Genomic DNA, 18,679 nt, shown 5'->3' with positions numbered 1-18,679 from the left:
AAGTATTGTTTTTTTTGGAAGTTACTTGTTTTACAAGAATACTAAGAAGACACTTCACTTCGCTTTTAATGAAAAAAACAATTGACCCAGAACTTAAAATGAAAGTCCTGGAAAGGTGAGTTTTTTCCTGAAATTTCTTGAATATATTATAAAGCAATTTCTTACAGTTCAGTTGTTTTTTGCATATCATAGCTCTTCATTTCATTCATAATCTTTAACTGTGTGACTTTATTTTTGCTAAGAAAGTCATGGAACGCCAATTTTACTAAGCTTCCTCACTCCACTTTGCTTCATTACTTCTAAAAAGGAGGCCCATATGAAGCAGTTTTACTAATTCCATAAAATGAAAATAAAAAACACTGACCCCTCCAATTTTAAAGCAGTATGTCTTGTCAAAACGTCATAGTTGCACTTATAAAAAGAATAGAAGATTTAAAAAAATACTGTTCACCGAGAATTTTAAAGTGCAATTTGAATGGACATCATAAGAATTATATCTTAAAATTTTTAAATGTTCCCAAAACCTTAACAACAAGAACAACAAAAAGATATGCGCACTTTCCCCTTCCCTCTATGACATGTCATCCCCTCAATTACTAAACAGTCACAGAAAAAATAATGAATGTACTCAAAGTAACCGTTATGACTGACAAAAATTTAATGTCTTTGTATTCAGAAAACAGAAATACATTCAGTCTTAAAAATCGAAAGCCCCAGACACCTAGTGGTTTTTTTTCTATGGAAGATATAGGAATGTATCGAAAGGGGCATTAAATTGAACATTTGTTCATTTTTGAAGCGTATGACTTGTTCTTTCAATTCTTACACAGTGAAAAAATTAACATCATTAACTTTGGACAAGCATGAGTTCACACAAGTGATACAAAGGTGTAGCAACAGAATGGCTGCTTGCAAACCAAAGATATTAAAAGACAGATTTTAATGATTACTGACGTGAAAGTGTAGCTCTAAATTATAATTACTGAACCAGCTTTCATTTCTCAATTCTGTCCAAAGTGGAAATGAGGCCAACATTAGGTAGAAACAGAGCAATAGTGCCAGAGAATATTCAGGTATGTCCTGCTGAGATTTATGGCCAAGGCTCCCTAGCAAAGAATACAGTGTGAAACACAGGAGCACACAAAGCAGTCTTCATACAGAGAGGATTCTATTATTTATTCACCGAGCATATCATGCCGTAAAAATCTGATTACCCAGGGAATAATACATCTACAGAGCGTGTATTAAGTATTGCCCCTCTGCCCACCACCCTCAGCATAAATCCCTTTTTCACAATGTCCGCTTAATATTCAAATACAAGCGTGTGGCTTTCCACTAAAAGGAAGTGGTTCCAGCTGCTAAAAATGAAGACGGAATAATGAACTGATCGCTCAAATACAATACCCTACTGATTCCGACTTGGAATTTTGTTTTAAAAGAGGTGTTCTTGATAGCCATCAAGGGCAAATAGGCATCGGTGAGCTACCGACTGCAAAATAAATCTACAGCTCATTTAACAGGGAACAATAGACTAGTAAATGACGGACTCCTCCCTTTGGCTAAGAAACCATTAGCCTATTTTCTCATCTAAACCCATTCAGACTAGCAGGACCCTAACCCCGGGATGCGCCAGACTGCCTCCCACCTCCCAGCGTGCTCCCTATTTTAACCCGGTGCGAACGGCAGGCGGATTTCTCGTCCTCCCCGCTCGGCACCGGCGCCGGGGGTCCTGGGGGAGCCCCGGGAAGCTCCAGCAGGCGGCCGGGGAGGCGGCAGAGCGGAGCGGGGCCGGGGCGGAGCGGAGCGGGGAGCCCCTGGCCGGCCGCCCCCTGCCCGCACAGACCCGGTCCCGCTCCCACGCACGTGTTCGCCCTTCGCCCCTTCCCACCCCCGGGCGGGCACGCGTGGGGCGCCCCGCTCCTACCGTCTGAGCCCCTGGAAGGAGGAGGGCCAGGACATCCGCGATTTCTTCAAGCCGGGCCGGTGGCCGGTCTCCACGGCGTAGGAGGCGCGGTCCAGGGCCCGGCAGTAGAGGTACCGCTCCGTGTCCGAGTAGCCGCGGTGCCGCACGCGAGCCCCGGCCAGGCAGCGGCCCCGCGGCGCGGCCGGCATCGGCGGCGGCGGCGGCGGCGGAGGAGGAGGAGGAGGAGGAGGAGGAGGCGGCGGTGGAGCCGTGGCGGGGGGCTGCTGGTGCTGGAGGAAGTGGTGCTGCCGCAGCTGCGGCGGGTAGTGCTGGTCGTGCCGCCACAGATGCTTGGGGGCTTTCAGGCTGCCGCCAGCGCCGTCGCCGGGCAGCGCGGGGAAGCCGCCGCCGCGCTCCGCATCCATGCTGGAGGCCCGACGGGACGGGACGGGACAGGGCGGCACGGCACGGGACGGCACGGGACGGGATGGGAAGGGATGGGATGGGACGGGGCGGCGGCGGCCGCTCGCTCCGTGCGGCGGCGGCGAAACTGTGCTGAAAAGTTGGACAGCTCCTGCCGCGCCGCGCCGCGCCGCCCCTCGCCCGGCTGTGGCTCCCTGCCCGCCGCCCGGGGGGAGGCGGGGGAAGAGAGCGGGGAGGAGGAGGAGGAGGAGGAGGAGGAGGAGGAGAGGGGGCTGGCTTCCCGCTCGGATGTATTTAAAGCCGGGATGGAGGCAGAGCTGGGGAGAGCGGAGTCGGGGGAAGGCTGGGAACGGAGCGGGGCGCACAGCGCTGCCCTGACCGGCACCGGGAAGTACACCGGGACCGCCACCGGGATGTCGCGACCCACCCGGCAGCGCCTCCTCCCCGTGCCCCCCGGGGGACGCCGAGGCTCCCTCCCGCAAAGCGACGGCAGGTGGCAAAGTTGCTCGCGCTGGCTTTCAGCGGGAACTTTGCGGTTGGTTAAAAATGGGCTCTCGCTCCCTGAACTCCTCCTCCCACCACCCTCGATTCTCCGTACCCTACTTTCAGTCTTTGCCATATCAGGTTCGGAAATCGTCTGCTTCCCAACTTGAAACCTTCCCCTGGTCTGCCATCTTCCCCGATGAGTAAGCTCCCTCCCTCCTGCGAGTAATACTGGCTGCAAATCAATGCAAGGAATGTTTAATTATAGCGATGCTGAGCCTGCTGTTACAGAGAAGCTTTCACATTATAAACCACTAGTTTCAGGAGTTGTAACTGATACAGAAAAAAATATATATATATATATATTTAAAGCTAAAATTTACCAAGCTGGAACTTCAAAAGGCATTTTCTGAAGTAGTTTTAGGTTTCGAACTATTTTGCTCTCATCTAGAGTGAATAATTCAAACCCGAAGGAAACTTTTGCTTTATTTTATTCTTTAAAGTGGAATTTATAATTGTCCTGTGTGGCAATTTTCTGGAACCTCATGGTTCTTATCCATGATAAAAATATTACCACTACACTCCTGACAAAACATAAAAGAGAAACATGCAGGTGTTCATCTGAACACTGTTAATAGGTTTTTGTCAAGTCTTTCTATTCTGTTTGCCATAATATCTGTACAAAGAAAGAAGGCCTCACAAAAATCTCTTTCCTTCAGTATCTATACAAAAACACGTATTTTCTTCCTATCAACTTTCATCTACTCAAAAGACTGCTCTGATAAGCTCCATGTGCAACTTCTATCTTCTCTATCACAAAATAGGCCTTACCCTCCTCATTCCCATTCCATCACAGATTTGCAATCTTTCCAAATCTCACAAATTTCTTACTAAATTTCTTAATTTCTTGTAAATGGAAATGTACACCCATCTCAACTGTTTGAGGTGTTGATGCATTTTTCCACTCTCATCTCAGACACACAGAGCTCCTAAAATCAAGATCCACCTGCTGAAGACAGGCACACCTTTTCTGTTCAACAAAACTCCAGGTCTGCAGTTTTCTACGCCAAAAGTACTTTCGTAGGTAATCCTGCTGATCATACATCATCCCCTCATTTCTTCCTTCCTACGCTAAGAACTTTAGGCCTACCCAGCCAATTTCAGACAATTGTGATAAATATTGCAAATACTGGGAAACTCCCACAGTACTTCCACTGAAAAAAGCCTGCACTTGAACTCATGCATTCATAAAGTTTGCTATTTTTCCAGTCATGTAAGACTATTTTTGAAGCAGACACCTCAGATGCTGCCTTGCTGGAGGAGGCTGTGACACTTCTGAGGGCATGCAGAGGGCACAGAAAGTGGAAGAAGATGGAAGGAGAAAGATTGAAGCAGGACATGAGGAGAGAATATAAAAAATGAAACAAACCACTGGAATAACTGCAATGTCAGATAAGGGATATAGGAGGAAAATCCATTAAAAAAAATCCATTTTACTGCCGTTAAAGACAACAAAAAATCCTTTTACAAATATGTCAACGCGAAACGGAGGACTAAGGAGAATCTCCATCCTTTACTGGATGCGAGGGGAAACCTAGTTACTAAGGATGAGGAAAAGGCTGAGGTGCTTAATGCCGCCTTTGCCTCAGTCTTTAGCGGCAATACCGGTTGTTCTCTGGATACCCAGTGCCTTGAGCTGGTGGAAGGGGATGGGGAGCAGGATGTGGCCTTCGCTATCCATGAGGAAATGGTTGGCAACCTGCTACGGAGCTTGGATGTGTGCAAGTCGATGGGGCCGGATGGGATGCACCCGAGGGTACTGAAAGAACTGGCGGAGGAGCTGGCCGAGCCGCTTTCCATCATTTATCGGCAGTCCTGGCTATCGGGGGAGGTCCCAGTTGACTGGTGGCTAGCCAATGTGACACCCATCTATAAGAAGGGCCGCAGGACAGACACGGGGAACTATAGGCCTGTCAGTTTGACCTCAGTGCCAGGAAAGTTCATGGAGCAAATTATCTTGAGGGTCATCACGCGGCACTTGCAGGGCAAGCAGGCGATCAGGCCCAGTCAGCATGGGTTTATGAAAGGCAGGTCCTGCTTGACAAACCTGATCTCCTTCTATGACAAAGTGACGCACTTGGTGGATGAGGGAAAGGCTGTGGATGTGGTTTACCTTGACCTCAGTAAGGCTTTTGACACCGTTCCCCACAACATTCTCCTCAAGAAACTGGCTGCTCGGGGCTTGGACTGGCATATGCTTTGCTGGGTTAGAAACTGGCTGGATAGCCGGGCCCAAAGAGTTGTGGTGAATGGAGTCAAATCTGGTTGGAGGCTGGTCACTAGTGGTGTCCCCCAGGGCTCGGTACTGGGGCCGGTCCTCTTTAATATCTTTATCGATGATCTGGATGAGGGCGTCCAGTGCACCCTCAGTAAGTTTGCAGATGACACCAAGCTAAGTGCTTGTGTTGATCTGCTCGAGGGCAGGAAGGCTCTGCAGGAGGATCTGGATAGGCTGGAGCGATGGGCTGAGGTCAACTGTATGAAGTTCAACAAGGCCAAGTGCCGGGTCCTGCACCTGGGGCGCAACAACCCCAAGCAGAGCTACAGGCTGGGAGATGAGTGGTTGGAAAGCTGCCTGGCCGAGAAGGACCTGGGAGTATTGGTTGATAGTCGGCTGAATATGAGCCAGCAGTGTGCCCAGGTGGCCAAGAAGGCCAAGAGCATCCTGGCCTGTATAAGAAGCAGTGTGGCCAGCAGGTCTAGGGAAGTGATTGTGCCCCTGTACTCGGCTCTGGTGAGGCCGCACCTCGAGTACTGTGTTCAGTTTTGGGCCCCTCGCTACAGGAAGGACATGGACGTGCTCGAGCGAGTCCAGAGAAGGGCGACCAAGCTGGTGAGGGGTCTGGAGAACAAGTCTTACGAGGAGCGGCTGGGGGAGCTGGGATTGTTCAGCCTGGAGAAGAGGAGGCTCAGGGGCGACCTTATCGCTCTCTACAGTTACCTTAAAGGAGGCTGTAGTGAGGTGGGGGTTGGTCTGTTCTCCCACGTGCATGGTGACAGGACGAGGGGGAATGGGCGAAAGTTGCGACAGGGGAGTTTTAGGTTGGATGTTAGGAAGTACTTCTTTACCGAAAGGGTTATTAAGCATTGGAACGGGCTGCCCAGGGAGGTGGTGGAGTCACCATCCCTGGAGGTCTTTAAAAGACGTTTAGATGTAGAGCTTAGCAATATGGTTTAGTGGAGTACTTAGTGTTAGGTCGGAGGTTGGACTCGATGATCTTGAGGTCTCTTCCAACCTAGAAATCTGTGATACTGTGATACTGTAAATAACTTTTTTTTTTTTTTTTCCTTCTCTTTACCTCCATATTGTCATGGGACTGTACTTCACAATTTCTAGTTCCTTGTAGTCCTTTCAACAATCTCACAGAATCATAGAAATGCTGTTTGGAAGGGCCCTTTGAAGATGTCCAGTCCAACCACCCACTCAAAATGGGACTATCAGCAACTCCAGGTCACATCAGCCATGGCATTGTCTCAGGCTCAGAAACCTCCAACAACAAAAAATTCCAACAAAGATCCTCCAACAGACATTCTCCGGCCTCCATGGATAACCTGCTCCAGTGCTGCACCACATTCCTGATGAAGAAGACTTTCCTGATCTTCAACATGAACATCCCAACTGGGGACCCCTGCCCCTCGGCACTCATTATACAGCATGCCACTGTCAAGAAGAGCTCAGATTTGATGTCTTTTGCAGCTACCCTTCAAGTAGCTGTAGGCTGCTATTAGATGGCCTTCCCCTGCAACACGGAGGACTAAACAAATCAGCTCCCTCAAGCACTCCTCACTAAGCAGGTGCTCTAGGCTCTCACCATCCTAGTAGCCCTCTCCTGAGCTCTCAGCATTTCAGCTCCTGTATCCACTCCCATGGCAATAAGCTCATAACCAGCTGTCAGCCAGATATTGAGCCATCATTCTCCAGCCTTTGATCCCACCTTACAGTCTGTTCACCCAGACCCGAATTCCTCAGATTCAAATGTGAGTGTTTTGGGGGATTGTTTCAGAAGCCTTCATAAACGGAACATATGCTACATCCACTGTTCTCTCCTTCTCTGCACATTTTTCTTTTCATCATAGAAGGCAGTAAATTTGATCAAACATTATTCGTCCTTGGTACATCTATATGTTGAGTAGTCTTGACTATCTTCACGTCCTTTACATCTGGAAGAAGATTCAGAGGAGATGTGGCAGGACCACAGCAACAAAGTGAGGCTGACTAGTCTATAGTACTTCACTCTTCCTCCTTGCCCTTCTTATGGATCGATGTAGCAATAACCTTTTCCCACCTGTCAGGGACCACTCTTAGACACCATTACTTTCCACAAATGACAAACAATCACACTGGCCATTGCCCTTTTGGTCAGTCTGATTTGATCTTATATTTGAATTTATAAGGGCATAAGTTCTGATATTCACCATTCAATCCACTGTTTTCAGAGTACATCTAAAGTTTTAAAGACCAGCTTGGCAGATAATCAAAGCATATTGCCCGTTTAAATAAAAATATTTGCTCTGAGAAACATGGAAACAGAAGCAGTAGAAGTACAAGCTTATCTATATTACACTGCCAATACTTTTGCAAGCAGTACTGCATCAGAATTCATCCATAAAAGAACAAGAGTCTTTTTCATACAAAATATCTGATTTCTCATGGAAGGGAATTTTGTTTTCTTTGTGTTTGTCGTTGTTGGTTGTTTTGTTGTTTTGTGTTGGTTTTTTTTTTGACTTTTTGTGTTTTTGTTGTTGTTATATTTTTTTCTTGTACAGAAACTGTCCTGTAGCTTCATGCCAATGAGATTTGCATCAAATTAGATATACTTTCACCAGGCTACCTTGTTTGAATTTGGACCAGGAGTGTAAAGTGTGTTAGTGTATATGATCATGTACACTGAGATAGGTTTGCTGACAGACATTTTTGTTAAGAGTCCATCTCTGCTATTTCTATTGGCTTTTCTCCTGAGACTGGAAGAAAAGAACCAATTAGACACATGGATAGTCACAATATATTACAAATGGACCCCTTTTAATTCAGAATTAATTAAGATTAATTCTGAATTCTAACTAGGACTAACCCAGTTCTTCACATATGCCACGTGGGACAACTTTCAGTTGTGATGTGCAAAGATTGATTTATATTTAATATTAAATTTTACATATTTAATCAGTATAATAATAGCTTTCCAGTCCATAATTAGTTTCCTGAATTTTCTTCATTTCAATCGACTCTACTTGCTTGTTCCTTCTTACTCACACTCTGGTTAAGAAACAGGTATGCTGTTAATCTTAAAGAATATTTTGATACGAAAAATAAAATAATTTGTCAATGCCATTACTTTATGTCACTGCTTCCAGCAACTGTAATCTTAATCCATAATGACAAATACTACATATTAAAATGCAACTTAATATGTAATTCTATTATTAATATGTAATTCTTAATATGTAATTCTAATCAGGCTTAAGAGACTGGCAACTTAAAATTAACAGATTATTAGAAAATCCAGCTTTGACCTGTTAAATCTTATGCTGATAGTGATTCATTTAGTGGATTGCTTTAAGAATGAATAATCTTTTTGTCTACTTTGAAACACATCCTACATTTTTTCTGTAGTAATGCTACAGAAAGACACCCAAGTGAAATACTGATGATTAACATATGCTTGAAGTAAAGATCAGACTGCAAGGCAATGTTGTTGGAGAGAGATGACTGGCATCAGTGGTCAAGACACTTGACACTGAGATCTTTCCTCTTCCACCTGTAAATCTTTATATGCAGCAAACCCTCACCTCCTCAGCTGTGGCAGAACAGCATGCACAAGCATGCTGTAGACCAGATCACTGAACTGCTTTTTTTCACAGGTTGTTGAAACAGCCTGGCCCAAGTAACAATGGCATGATGATACTTGAACACACGGAGAGAAACCTTTTGAGTTTGCTTGACCACTGAAACAAGTGTCTGGCTAAAGCCTTAATTTCACATTGCCACATAGCATCTGGGATCAGCTTCAGCTGCTGGCTAAATTAATACTTGTAGTGACAATAATTGCCAATACAGAAAATAATAACCAAGTTTCTGGCAGTGAAATAAGTGTACTAGTTCTTCAAAAATTGTGTAAAATAGCAGAGGTGTAAAAGCAGACCAGCTTAACTTTTACTGACTTCCTAATTTCTATTAACTCTGCAGAATTTGTCTAACCTAACAATTCTACGAATTTCAAGATTGTCCAGAGAAGAAGAAAACAGTTCCGAATTTGCTAATAAGCTATGATTAAGGCTTGACTTTTTAAGACACATTTTGTTGGTAGCCTCATTAAAACAGGAATTTTTACTGAACAGTGTAACAGATCCTTGAATCACGGCACCATACAAACAACAAGAATGAAATGCTACACATGCATCCTATGACAGCAAACTCTTTATTTTACATAAACTCTTAATAATCTTACCAATGACCAGGGTACAAAGAGAAGTTATTTTAAATTTCTATTGGAGTGAAACAACTGACAGCTCCATATAGAAGACAATACGATTTTGTTTGTTGCTTTTAATTATTATTTTTTATAAATTTTCAGTAAGGAGCAGTGGCTGTTGGAGGATAGAGAAAAATTTCTAGCACTATTAAAATGAAATAGAGGCAAACAGACACGTCTGTTTCTGGAGCCTGAGTCCTATACTGGAAATTATCTCAGTTTGACACCTTCTCTCCCTGGAAAATGAAATTCCAAATCACCTTTTAAAATTTTACTAGAATACCAGTATTCAAGAATGAAGCTAACAATATATGAATATGTATTTTTAGGCATTGTAAGTCTTTAGACCAAAATCTTTAGGTTTTGTAAAAAATCAGTATACAATGAGCATGGATACAAGCTTTTCTTTTCTCTTCCTTTCCTTTCCTTTCCTTTCCTTTCCTTTCCTTTCCTTTCCTTTCCTTTCCTTTCCTTTCCTTTCCTTTCCTTTCCTTTCCTTTCCTTTCCTTTCCTTTCCTTTCCTTTCCTTTCCTTTCCTTTCCTTTCCTTTCCTTTCCTTTCCTTTCCTTTCCTTTCCTTCCCTTCCCTTCCCTTCCCTTCCCTTCCCTTCCCTTCCCTTCCCTTCCCTTCCCTTCCCTTCCCTTCCCTTCCCTTCCCTTCCCTTCCCTTCCCTTCCCTTCCCTTCCCTTCCCTTCCCTTCCCTTCCCTTCCCTTCCCTTCCCTTCCCTTCCCTTCCCTTCCCTTCCCTTCCCTTCCCTTCCCTTCCCTTCCCTTCCCTTCCCTCCCCTCCCCTCCCCTCCCCTCCCCTCCCCTCCCCTCCCCTCCCCTCCCCTCCCCTCCCCTCCCCTCCCCCTCCCCTCCCCTCCCCCCCCTCCCCTCCCCTCCCCTCCCCTCCCCTCCCCTCCCCTCCCCTCCCCTCCCCTCCCCTCCCCTCCCCTCCCCTCCCCTCCCCTCCCCTCCCCTCCCCTCCCCTCCCTTTTCTTTTCTTTTCTTTTCTTTTCTCTTCTTTTCTTTTCTTTTCTTTTCTTTTCTTTTCTTTTCTTTTCTTTTCTTTTCTTTTCTTTTCTTTTCTTTTCTTTTCTTTTCTTTTCTTTTCTTTTCTTTTCTTTTCTTTTCTTTTCTTTTCTTTTCTTTTCTTTTCTTTTCTTTTCTTTTCTTTTCTTTTCTTTTCTTTTTCTTTTCTATGCTAATACTCTCTTGCTAATGTTTTCATTTTTAAGATCGGTAGAAAATTGGAATTATACCAGTTAGAGAGAGAAAAGGCAAAAGAAAAATGGCCAATATAAACTGTTCTCTCACAAAACCTATCAGATAAAAGCTTTTACCAAAAAGATAGTTATAACCCAATGTTTTTCTTTCTAATTGGTTGCCTAAGATCCCTATTTCTGCATAACTACATCTGGGAGATTCATGTTTGCTTTCAGATGCTGGAAGGAGGGCGATACAGAGAAAGAAGATTAGATCTAGTTAAAACATGCCAAGCTAAACATACCTCAGGACATCTGGATTTTCTCTCTTTAGAAGTATTATTTGCTTGTCTGTTTGGGATGCTTTAAAAACTTCTCTGAGATTCCACCTACAAAGACTGATTTTCTCTGAACAGAGTTTCCACAGGATAATCAGATTAATTATTCTGGATGCAGTACATCCACATTAGCTGGCCCAGGCTCTCTCTCTCTCCCCACAAACTGCAGATCACCTCTTCCTTGGCTATGCTGATTAAATGGTTCTTCTGACCAGTCTCTCACTCAAATCTGTGAAAAGGTACACCCTAAAAAAACTCACATCCAGTCAAGCTAATACTCAAACTAACTGATCACAGAGATGGCCACTCCAGTGCAAAGGAGGGATAAGACCTGGATCTTACAAAGCCAGATCAGTCTTTGTCCATGCCTCTATTCAATACAGATTGACCCAAGTTTCATTTAAAAAATGTTATATAATAAGAAAGAGTAATAACATGGAATTTATATTGTAAAAGTTGCATGGTTATTATAGCATTGCTTTATTCCACATCTATTTTACAATTAGTAATGGTATTATGTTACTAAGAATAATGGGGTTTTGCATTTACATAGTGGTTTTCATGCATTTCATCCCAAAATGCAAATAGGATATTGCTACCTGTATTTTACAGAAGTAGAAATTGAAATAGAGGGCACTAGACACTCCATAGTATTAGGGTGGAAGTTCAGTTACAATTAATTATGACTGTCACTCCAATCCCCTAATAATGCTTATATTTGCATTTAAAAAAAAAAAAAGTGTATGACCAGTTGTTTAATAGACCAGTATGACAAGCTACTGCCAGAACATTTTGTTCAATTTACACTTATATTTCCACTTTTATGCATTTTTATACACTTTTAGGGAATATTTACACTTCCCCACAAAACATGCTATAAAGGAGACCTAGCAACTTTATCTAAACAACATCAACAACAAAAAAACACGAACAACAAAAAATGTTTAAAAAAAAAAAAACTTGTTGACAAGATATCCAATATGTAGTTCAAGGCAATTTTTTTTCTTGCTTCCCTGGCTTATTTCACAACAGAATTCTCAAAAGTACTAAGTCTGCTGAAGTCTCAATAGCAACAGAACATTCTACATTTGAGAGTTGTATCTGAAAATGATTTAGAAAAATACATTTCTTTTTCCATTTTCCTGGAACTTGCCTGAGCCTCCATACAGGCGATGGGAACCTCCCTGGTGAGTTGAGGCTTGAATATGAGAACTATTGCTCCAGCCATACCTACCTCTTAGCCTTGTATTAGCATCTCAGAGCTCTCTGTATGAATCACACCAGAACACACAGAAGTCCATAAAATAAAATGTAACATCTTACATCACCAGAAAATGCCATTTTCAGTTAGTTAGGATTCTTAACCTTTCACATGCCTTTTTTAAAACATGGCTTTGCTTTCAAGAAATACTTGGAAAAATAAAAAGAATAGTATTCCGAAGTAAGCAATTTTGTTTGTTTTCATATCTTTGTTTACAAAAATTTTGACCATATTTTCAAGGTTCTATTCAGTGGTAATAGCAGTAAAAGTGTAGTAGATAAACTGTTGCATCTTTTTCTCTGAATGCAAAATGGCACTGCAATTCTTAACAGATATCTATGACGACACTACAGTGAAGATAAGCAATTTTGACATACAGAAAATTATTGGGGACAGCTTATTTTGTCTCTCCATTTCCTAGTCTTGTAATGACATGCAGCCCTTACAAACCACTGTATTTTATTTTTGGCCTGAATATATGGGAATCATGTTTTTGAAGTGCAATAGAAGTTATTCAAAATTAAGATAAAAATGTAACCTTGAAGTTGAATATATTGAGGAGGTAACAAATATAATCTCTGCAGGAAAGAAAACATTCAGAAATTTAATTAGGAAACTAATAATATCTACCCATTTCACGACAAAGATACTTCTACAATAGTTTAAATGCCTCGTTTAGTGTGAGAGTAAAGTAAGAGAAACTCATTTGCACTGTCTGTGCAAGAACTGAACAAATGCTAAAACACCCAGGCTGGATGATGGCAAATTTTGTTTAGTGGTATTTACCACTGACTATAGCACTGACATTAATCCTACCATAATTCAGCACAACGGCATGTAAGAAACTGCACCATGTTTTACATAGAAACATAAAGTGTCACTGAGATCTTTTAAGTCCAATAAGCTTGAATTTTGGATGCAGTGGACAGTCATTAACTGTTTATATCAGAATCTTTTTTATCATGTGTGACTCATGAAACTGAAACACATCCCTGCTGCTAGCAATGGAAAATGAATTCAGTAGATCATCATTCTATAAATCAATTGAAACCATGAATTATTAAAGAGGAAAAAATTGAGTGCTTTAAAAAGTAAAGGACTGATTAAATATAAAAGATGTTGTTAGATGTAGAACTACAAATCATAGCAAAAGGAAGTATTACAAGAACATACCCTTATAAATCTCACACAATCTACTTGCAAAACACATTTATATAATCACGTGGTTATTTACAATTACAAACAAAGGGGCCGTAATGGTAAGAGCGATGCATCCATTTCAACATACATTTTGAAATTCTGTTGCAGAGAGAAATTAAAAATCAATAGTCTTTTTTTGTTGAACGTCTTTTGTAAATTATGGAGTGACTCCATAATTAAATTCTACTAAAATCACTATTAACATGATAAAAGGAGGATTAATCTAAAACTATACAACTACACCCATTTGACACATCACCTAGTAGGAAGGCTGCTTTTCCAGTTCACAGGCAGATTTTCCAACAGGTAGCTCTGTGGGGAATTCCATTTTTGATACAGTTTGTTAGTGAGTAATAACACTTTCCATTTTGGAAACAAACAAACAAAAATTTAATTTCACTGGCTATCTAATCCAGTGCCTTCCATACTTAAGCATAATTAAAATGCTTAATGTATAACCCTGCATAAGACATTTTTGATTATTGTTAAACCTTGCCCGTGTTCAGTCACAATTAAGCCAAAGATCCACTTTTCTTCAAATGGGTGTGGTATAAATACCAAATTTCTAGTATAAGGTAAAATATAAATCAGATCCTTCAGAATACTTACTCCTATACAGACTACATGGCTTTTAAAATCTGAATACAACAGAGCTTACAGTTCCTTGTGAGTGCAGTTTTTATCTTTTACAGAGAGCATGTATGCTAGAAGGATGTTTCTTTGAACATATCAAAATCTCCATTGCAAGAGCATAAACTTTCTAAATATATTATATTCTTGTTCTGTATACTAAAGCACTGAATTCAGTCATGTGAAATACATTCATCACAGTCCAGCCATGCAGAAGAGATATATCCTTAACACAAAGTCATCTTCTCTCACCCAGGTGATTTAAAATCTAAGAAGTAGGTAAGAACCATGTGTTTGATACAGGTACATGGACAGACATAGCTTTAGCTTTGACACCCCCAGTTTGATGCAGAGCTCTACTGATGAAAAGCTGAGATGACTGAGATGAAAGGCATTTTTCTCCCACTAAAATAACAATTTCAATAACCTCCTACTTGGAGTAATGAGTAAAGGCTAAGTCTACTTCAGAAGCATCCTAAAAATCACCAGCTACATTCTCGCTAGTGCTATATAATTACTGCACCTAAAAGGGGACAGATTTTAAAAACATTCCTCTGCCTGCCTGGATTGCAGCTGGAGGAGGAAGCAGCAGCACGTTATTACCTTCCCAGCTGTATAGCAGAAAAGCAAGAGAGGAGGGATTAAGCACAGTTAGTGCTCTTCCCACTTCCTCATCTTCTATACTGTACCTACAGCAGTAGGTTAAATGAAGCATAATCCCAGAGATAGGCTCTTCCCTCTGTAGTAATAAGGAACAGCATTAATTTGATTCAAACTTTGTTTCTAAAGTTGTTCCTGAATAATGCAACTACACAGCATCCACTGATCTGTAAAACTCATGAGGTGGGAGTCTAGCCCATTCTGAACAAGGTCTGAAGAAGAAAGATACTTATCCTTTTTCTCCAATTTATTTTCCACTTTATCAGTTGAATGATTGATCTGCTCACTTCATGCAGAGGGACACAGGTGGCATCCATGATATTTCATTAAGGGTACACTTGATGAAACATAATGATTTCAGTTTGCAGGGGTTTAGGAGCACTTCATTCCCGTAAGACTTGCACAGCATTAAAATATCTTAATTTTACTCCAACAAACAGGAAAGATTACAAGTTAAAAGCAAACTTCATTCAAACCTAGTTTCACTCAGTTCTCAATGAAAAATCATAAAATCATATCATATTAACAAACATTAGGTAAAACAATCAGAATATGTAAAAAAGAACTAGAGTGCTTAACCAGACTCCAAGTCAGGTGAGTTTTGCATGATTTCAAATTCTCACCAATCTCTACAATAAGGTTCCAGAAAATTCAAGGACAACATTCACATTATAATTTGTAAAGACTGTGCCTTTGGAAAAAGATGGAAAATATTTTTTTTTCAGAACTACACATCAGAATTCTTTGGCTGCTTTATATTAGTTGAATCATATCTGAGACTTTCTAATTATTATCTTAATTAGTTTCATAATTTCTAACAATGGTTTGAATTACTCAATACCTTCACACATGATACATTTTTTCTGTTTAAATTGTCTAGAAGAGACAAAGAAGGCTACTAGGTATTCCAGTGTTTCAAATGAACCAATATTTTTGATGGGACTAACCTTGACATAACTGTGCTGTAATTTGACACTTTTCTCTCAACATCCCCATTTTCCTCCAGGATCTCACATATGCTTTAACAGTTTTCCTCAACTTTATCAAGCAAGATAGAAAGTAAAAGTAAAAAAGCTTTTATAACAATCTATAAAAGAGTGATTTTGCAGGCAGAGGTCAACAGGTAATTCAGCTGACTGAATGGAAATGAATGGAAAGGTTCATACCAGTAGATAGCAGTTAATTACTCTCAAAGCCTCCTAGAATATTTCTGTAATTCTTTTTATTTTTATTTATTTATTTGGTAAAGTAATAGATCTATCTACCGTTGCTAGAATGACTAATGGAGCTCATTTACTTCCTGGAAAAAGCATTCAAAAAAATTTACATTCTCCAGTATAAGATTATCAGACAGTTATTATACAGCTTGATTAACATGTACCTAATATTCATTTTGTCACACTCAGACTAAAATTTAAAAATATAATGCATTGAATATAATTAAAGTATAGAAATCTCTAATATACCAGTAACCTCATTTTTTTTTCTTTTTTTTTTCTTTTTCTTTTTTTTAATTAGAAAGTTAGGAAACTGTATTAATCATTTTTCCAATAAATGATTTTTAAACAAATAAATCATATAGATGTAAATTTTGCTAACAATTGATACTTCCAGTAAAAGGTTTCTTAATTACCAGCTTTTCATGAATCAAAAATATTAACAGTTTGAATAGTAAAATGTAATTTGACATGTCAGTAGATTGCTTATTATTTAAATGAAGGGTAGAAGAGAAAGAAGAATTTATTAATGTGGGTAAGTGAGTGTGAATATTACCAACTTATTTTCCCTTCTGTAACTCTTCAAAGTAAATACCTTTATTTAAGGATATTAACTTGAGATATAATAAACAGTTCTAAAGTGTTATTTGTCAAAATTGTCACTTGTTACCTATGTATCTCGTACTTGCAGAAAATATCCTGATGATATTAACGGCTTTATTTACTCAGCTTAGTGCATTTCGGTTTGATAGTTCTCCAATTGGAACCACTAGTCTTCATTGAAAGCTGGATTGTTCAGCTCATATTTGTGCTACAAGTGAATGTTATTTGAACTGCAATATTTGCCTGTAGCCTGTATAATATATCAGTTTTAGTTATGCTCTGAAAATATGAAATTCATTGGCTGAAAATTCTTTCACATTTATCAAGTGAATCACTTGCATAAAAAAGTACTGCCCTCCAGAGACAAATTTGAAAGATCTCATAGGCAACTGTTTGCACAGTAAAATGCAATGTTTTCCAAGTTTCTTCTTTTACAGAAATGGTAGAATGCTTTGATCCTATCTTATCACTCCAGCTAGCACCCACATAGTTCTCTTCAGTCCTCTTTCCTCTCACCAGCATTTACAAGTAAAAAGAAACAGAGAAAGATTAAATGATTGAAAACTACTTTTCACTCCCTTAAAAAATAGAAACTGAGATTCTGCTTGATATTTGCAAGATTTGTAATCCCTATAGGGATGATAGCCAGATAGTGACTATCCAAGGCTGCAAGCACAGAAGACGAGAAACTTGGAAACCTTTCCCATCTGCATCTCTCTCAGATCAGCATTCACTAAAGCACTGTTACCCTACTTCCCCTCTAACCTATCAACAGAGACAATAGTAGACTCAGAAATTAGCACTTCTTTTGGAGCAACGTGACTACACACTGCTTGTTCTAACAAGGTCCAGTGTAATCAGAGGATGTAACATTTGTACTTGAAATGGAATTAAGAAGGGGTGAGAGACGCTGGAAACAAAAAGTGCCTGACCACTTTTCTTTGAGTATGATTAACATCTCAGGATTAATGGGGCGTACCTGTAAGATTTTATCTTTACATTTTTGGCAGGGGTGGTTTAGAGGTTATGGGTCTTGATGTTTTTTCAACAGTGAAGCCTTCAAAGAAATAAATGTTCATATATTCAGTATCTTCAGGGTGCTCATGAACCCTGCTTTCAGCAGCTCTCCATACACACGAAAATCCTGAATACTTTCTTCTTAATATGTGTTATCTGTATCTTTATAGGAATCATAGGATCATAGAATCATAGAATGGTTTGGGTTGGAAGTGACCTTCTTTTGATGCAGCCCAGGATACAGCTGGCTTTCCATGCTGCAAGCATACATTGCTGGCTCATGCTGAGTTTTTTATCAGCTGACACCCCCAGGTCTTTCTCCTCAGGGATGCTTTCAATCTGTTCTCTGCCCAGTCTGTATTTGTGCTTGGGATTGCCCTGACCTTGCAGGACCTTGCACTTGTCCTGGTTGAAGTTTATGAGGTTTACATGGACCCACCTCTCAAGCCTGTCCAAGTCCCCTCTGGATGGCATCCCTTCCCTCCAGCGTGTTGACCACAACCCTCAGCTTGGTGTCATCAACAAACTTGGTGAGGGTGCACTCAATCCCACTGTCCATGTCACCAACAAAGATGTTAAACAGCACCCATCCCGGTACTGACCCCTGAGGAACACCACTCGTTACTGATCTCCATCTGTACACTAAGCCATTGACCACAACTCTTTCAGTGCAACCATCCAGCCATTTCTTTACCCAGCAAGTGCTCCATCCATCAAATCCAGGTCTCTCCAATTTAGAGACAAGGTTATCATGGAGGACAGTGTCAAATGCAAGTCGTTGGCAATCTTGCTGAAGTTACTGTCAATCCCACTGTCCGTGTCACTGACAAAGATGTTAAATATTGCTTGTTCCAGTGCAGACTGCTGAGGGACACCACTCATCACTACTCTCCTCTGGGATATTTAACCATTGCTTGCAGCTATTTGAGTGCAATCATCCAGACAATTCCTCATCCACCTGGTGGTCCATCCTTCAAATCGATGTCATCCCCATTTACAGACAAGGATGTCATGCAGGACTGTCAAATGTTTTGCATAAGTTCAGGAGGATGATATCAGTTGCTCTTCCCTTATCCACCAACTCTGTACCCCAGTAATAGAAGGCCACCAAATTTGTCAGGCACAGAAGCAATGAATATTTTAATACCTACTACAGAATAAATAGAGGGTCTTTTTGCTCAGTCTGCCAGGTTTTCACAAAATATGGAGCAGTAAGTTCTGGCCTCC

The 18,679-nt window shown here is 41.0% G+C and overlaps 1 protein-coding gene across 3 annotated transcripts in view; it reads right to left on the bottom strand.

Moving 5' to 3' along the window:
* Nucleotides 1-18,679, bottom strand: part of PDE4D (phosphodiesterase 4D) — a 636,407-nt gene that overhangs the window by 433,068 nt on the left and 184,660 nt on the right. The window contains exon 1 of one of the 3 annotated variants that reach the window (XM_083816163.1): nucleotides 1,925-2,437. The exons of the other annotated variants lie outside the window; for them this stretch is intronic. Within the exon in view, the coding sequence (XP_083672289.1) occupies nucleotides 1,925-2,328 (404 nt within the window). The 5' untranslated portion in view covers nucleotides 2,329-2,437. Of the gene's footprint in view, nucleotides 1-1,924; nucleotides 2,438-18,679 lie in introns of those variants that run through there. 3 annotated transcript variants of the gene reach the window in all.

This window comes from Anser anser (assembly GCF_964211835.1).
Source record: "Anser anser genome assembly, chromosome: Z".
NCBI lineage: Eukaryota > Metazoa > Chordata > Aves > Anseriformes > Anatidae > Anser > Anser anser.
The sequence above is the reverse complement of the archived record's forward strand: the minus strand, read 5'-3'. Positions and strand labels throughout refer to the sequence as shown.